The sequence below is a fragment of the Ceratina calcarata genome, unplaced genomic scaffold (genome assembly GCF_001652005.2).
Source record: "Ceratina calcarata isolate Rehan_Ccalc_2016 unplaced genomic scaffold, ASM165200v1 scaffold8, whole genome shotgun sequence".
NCBI classification, from domain to species: Eukaryota; Metazoa; Arthropoda; class Insecta; order Hymenoptera; family Apidae; genus Ceratina; species Ceratina calcarata.
In genome coordinates this window covers 1-4876 of record NW_017179316.1, presented here as the reverse complement: position 1 = coordinate 4876, position 4876 = coordinate 1, and the positions used below count along the sequence as shown (strand labels likewise).

The 4876-nt window shown below is 39.0% G+C and overlaps 1 protein-coding gene across 1 annotated transcript in view; it reads left to right on the top strand.

Moving 5' to 3' along the window:
- Nucleotides 1–4871, top strand: part of LOC108630933 (putative MFS-type transporter C09D4.1) — a gene marked incomplete at its 3' end in the record, with an annotated part of 10096 nt that extends 5225 nt beyond the window's left edge. The window contains exons 2-5 of the mRNA XM_018034532.2: nt 1580–1795; nt 2561–2782; nt 3142–3366; nt 4689–4871. Of these exons, the coding sequence (XP_017890021.2) occupies nt 1712–1795; nt 2561–2782; nt 3142–3366; nt 4689–4871 (714 nt within the window). The remainder of the gene's footprint in view (nt 1–1579; nt 1796–2560; nt 2783–3141; nt 3367–4688) is intronic.
- Between the last annotated feature and the right edge of the window lie 5 nt (nt 4872–4876).

Sequence of the window (4876 nt, the reverse complement as noted above, 5' to 3'; positions counted from 1 at the left end):
CAAAATACTGGCACTTCGTTGAATTGAAGAATCGTCGGAGTTCTCAATCACTTCAAGCTTATCCGATAATAACTCTTATCTGAACGTGTGTGCGAGGTCGATGGACTCGCAAAATTGATTTTTTAGGAATCGCATACAATCAGATATTTATCTATTTTTAAAACGGATTTTATTGAAATCTTTACGTCGGCGAATTCTTCGCGACATCGCTGTCACTATAACTCATAACTAGCCCCTTGTTCGCACCCCCGCATCGGATTTCCTGGTATGCACCCTTCATTATAATAAATCATCGCGAAAATGATCTTTCCCACGATAATGAATACGAGCTTGTCCCATCGGGTCATATTATACGTAAGGTTCGTGTACCAGAATTATTTATTACTGTCTTCCCCTATTATATTATATACAGAGTTTTTCATAATATTCTTTCAATTCGTATAACATCAGAAATTAATAGCGACACAAATAAATCTTATATCATGTAATATTAATCTAATCTATTCATGTGAATGTGTATATGCCAATGTATAAAGGGAGTCAATGAAACGTACTGTATGAAAAAATTCAATTAACTTCATTAACACGAGCAGTACTTTTTGTTATTGATGTAATAAGTTTTCAAATGATAATCAAATTAATTCTGTAAAGAAGACTTAATAAAGACAGCCTTAAACTTAAGACAAATTAATTCTGTAAGACTCGTGAGTCATTATTTAGGTTCTTTATCGCCGTAGCAGTAAAAGTATGGCTTACTCGTTCAATTGCAAACGATCAATCGTAGATTACGCAATCCTATCTATCATACATGTATGGATGCATGAACCAGAGAGCGTGTGTTTTCAAACAAGTTAATAGCTTATAATGGGACACCGAGCTTATCTCGTTAGTCACACACGAAATAACGTGTTACGTTAAAACGTTTTAAACGCTTAAGGGGGTAGACTCCGAAAGTTACGCGATAAGGTAAACTGTTAATGTTACCCACAAAATGAGCCGAAAATATGAGTTTACGGGAATACACTTTTCGTCCTTATATGAGAATATTTTCCTCTTCAGAAAGAGGAAAATCAAATGTAGCGCGCTGTGGAGATTACTTCAAAGAAAATCTGTTTCAAATATAAAATCTCTTATAAAAACAAGCATTGTAATTACGATTTCTCGTTCATGTTATAATCATTGGGAGGTTCTATTGTTGCCAGTACTTATTAACAGAACAGTAGGATAAGTTGAGACTGTATCAAACGTTTTACATGATTCCACTTTGAGGTCCTCGAAACGATCGGTCGTGTTTAAATACACAATTGCTTGAACACCGGTAGCGGAGAGATCGGTAGTGCGCGCGTGCATTCGTCGCGCGAAGGACACTCGAGGCGCAGCAGTCCTCGTCCGCGGTTTTCCCGGCTGAAAATTCGCGAATTCATTGTTCGGGCCTCGCCGTCAAAGCTCGAGTGGCTAACCCGCCGCTAATTGGTACTTAAAACCGTGCGAAATGATTAAGCTTTTTCAAGTTTAATGGCGAGATACGAAGAGCTCGGTCGACTCTGATAAAAAACAACAGTCCGTTCTTATTTTCCAGAGCCGGCGGCTGCGGCACGGAGGGACGTCCGAGACAAATATTGAAAAGTAAACAGAAAGAGATTGAAGTATCTGCGGCGAATATCGATCTGCGGAAAATCGTTACGCCACTGGTCTTCTTTTGCCGAGGATCATGGAACAGGGACGGGAGACGAAAATGGTGAAGAGCGCGTCGGACTACGCGAAGGCCGTGGAAAGCGGTGCGGAATCGAGTCAGGTGATTACGCCTTTCGCGACAACGGGTGCTTATCCCAAATTAGATCAGCGATTTATATGTAGAAACGCATTACTTAAACGTAAGAGGAAATTCAAATTTACGGGAGTACTAAGTGCGGCCGGAATTAAGTTCAAGGAATTTTGTAATGCTCATCTGCGTGCCAGGGGACTGGGAGATAACTGTGTTATAGATGGTCGATGGCTGAAAAGGTTCAAGAGATTCTGGATTCAAGGGAACATAAAGTATGTGCGATAGTACATGTCTCAATTACTATTCATGTGGTAATTTCTATTCACTGGCTTGCCAAATTATCGAAAACAAGCCGGTAATTAGAAATTGTTAAGTGAACGGAAATTGGATCATTTACTATACTCGGGTATTGGAAAACTTTAACTTGGATAAACTTTAATACATATCATATCAACAGTCTCTGTATTTATTTAATTATTTTTTACGTTTACATATTATACTTATTTATTTTTTAATAATTATATATTATCTAATATTCAAAAATTTGACCGGTACGTTTAGTGTTAATGTTTCGACTGACTGACTGATAAGCACAATGTAAGATAGGAAGTGAAACTATATTTTGTAACGATTATTCATTAAACTGTATTTCTAAGTCAATTTATTCTCTACTTTTTTTTATCTATGAATTATAAAACGATAATCATTTGAATTTTAGACTAATGAGCGAAATGACCAAGAATTTTATTTTTCACAACCTCCATTTTAACTTTTGGAATAAAATTTATCTTACAGGTATCGGAAACGAAGGTGTATAAACGAAGATGGTTGATCCTGATACTATTCGTGCTGTACAGCGCGAGCAACGCGATGCAATGGATCCAATACAGCATCATATCGAACATCGTGATGTCGTATTACAACGTCTCAAGCCTGTTGGTGGACATGACCAGCATGATATACATGATAACTTACATTCCGTTCATCTTCCCGGCTAGCTATCTTCTCGACAGATTCGTAAGTGGCGTCGTACGAATTCCTAATCGTCTAATTAAACACGAAAGACGTTTTGTAAACAAATGATTGATACGTCTGTTTGAAAATTCGCGTATTAATCTAATCAGTTTCGCTATCGACGTCCATATCGCGTTAAATGCAAATAACAACGCGCGTTTTTCATTTCCGTTGCACTCAGAAGGTCTTTGATAAACGAAGCGAGAGAAAAAGTGCATGAAAAAACAAATTCACTTTATTTACATGCTTCATCGACTTATCTGAAGTTTTTTTTACGTGAAAGGATAGAAAACTTATGTAATTCATTTCCGTGGAACGAACATTAAAGTTTCTCATAAAGACAAATTATTTTTTGATCATAGGGACTGAGGTTCGCCGCACTGGCCGGCGCGATCGGCACGACGCTCGGTTCCTGGATAAAAGTGGCCAGCGTCAGTCCGGATCGATTCTGGATCACTTTCATCGGTCAAGCATCCGTCGCCGTGAGTCAAACGTTCGTCTTATCAGTGCCAGCCCGTTTAGCGGCTGTTTGGTTCGGCCCGGATCAAGTCAGCAGTGCTTGCAGCATCGGCGTTTTTGGGAATCAGGTCGGTCTTCTCTTTTTTCAATCTCACGAAGCTCAAATGAAACTAGTCTCGTCAGTGAGACCAATTTCAAAGAGGCTTTGATCTTCTATACGCTTCCTCCCCTAACATGATTTCCGAATGCGCGCCAATTAGGCTCATTTCCTGCGACTCTGATGGCAAATTGATTTAAGCACCCTCAACCCTGAAACACCCTCTACGACTTCCTCTTTGGCTGGCTTTCACCCTAGTTCATTAATTCCACTTCACCCAGAAAATACACCAGTCTCATTATTATAACCAGATCCCTGTTTCTAATCTATGAATTCATTGATTCACAACTGCATACCATGTTAGAATAAATTATACCGATACAAAAATCGATCGAAGATCTTCTCTTCGTGTTAGAATACGTAATTTTGACCCGTACGACACATAAATTGACCCTTGTGTTACATTAATTATTGAATAGTATCTATGCCAATCTCAAATGAGACTCGAGTGAGTTCTACCTGCAGTCCAATTGTAATCGAGGGGGATAGGGTCGTCGGCGAGTTAAACAGAACGATTAGGTGGGAAACAGAGTTCGGCTTAGCACCCACGTTTCATTTCGCGATTACCTAAAGGGGAGATCCGGACCCCATTCAAGGAATTAAATGTACTACATTTCAGACGTAACACCTGTTAGCTCCGACGTGTATTCTCAAGGAGTTTGCTTTATTTCTGATTCATAAATTATGCGCCGTTTTTTGGAAACCTTGTTAAGAAGCTACGGTAGTCACGTGACTTTTTTTATTTCAGACGTGATTATTTCTATTTCAGCTCGTTCGATCCACTGTTACTTTTCAATTTACTGATACAGAAAATTGTTAAAGAATACTGGATACGACGTGGTGGTTATTAAAACAGTCAGCTGATACATTGGAGAGATAAAAATAGTAAATTGGTATTCGTTAAAGCGGTGTCGTCGTGAAATTGATACGAATGATCATTGACCTTGTCATAGGCGAAGCTATAAAAGTTTGCGTTGATTCTCGCGGAGCTTTTCGAGAGCGGAACTCTCTCGGCCGGGAATCGCTCGTGATGGGCTTGAAAGAATAATGATCTCTCGCTTCCTTGGAACAATAATGGACGTCTCGTGTCTCCGGCTGAATTATTTCATTATGAACTCCCCAACAGTTTATATATAGCCTTTCTCTTTGATAAAATTAATATAGGGACACGTATTCCTTTCTCTTTTGTCAACAGAAAGTCTCATCCTTCTGATCGCATGTACAATTACTTTCTCTGATTAAAATATAATTTTTCCGTCACTTTTAATTCTTTTTAATCATCGTTATTTGCAGTTAGGAATAGCCATCGGTTTCCTGTTTCCACCGATGCTGGTACAGAACAGCGAAGACATGAACATTGTTGGTCGAGGACTGCAAGTGATGTTTTACATAGTGGCCACTTTCACCACGATCATCCTCGTTCTCATCGCCTTGTGTACGTACGATAATAGCAGACCCGATATCAAAGGATTAATTTATAC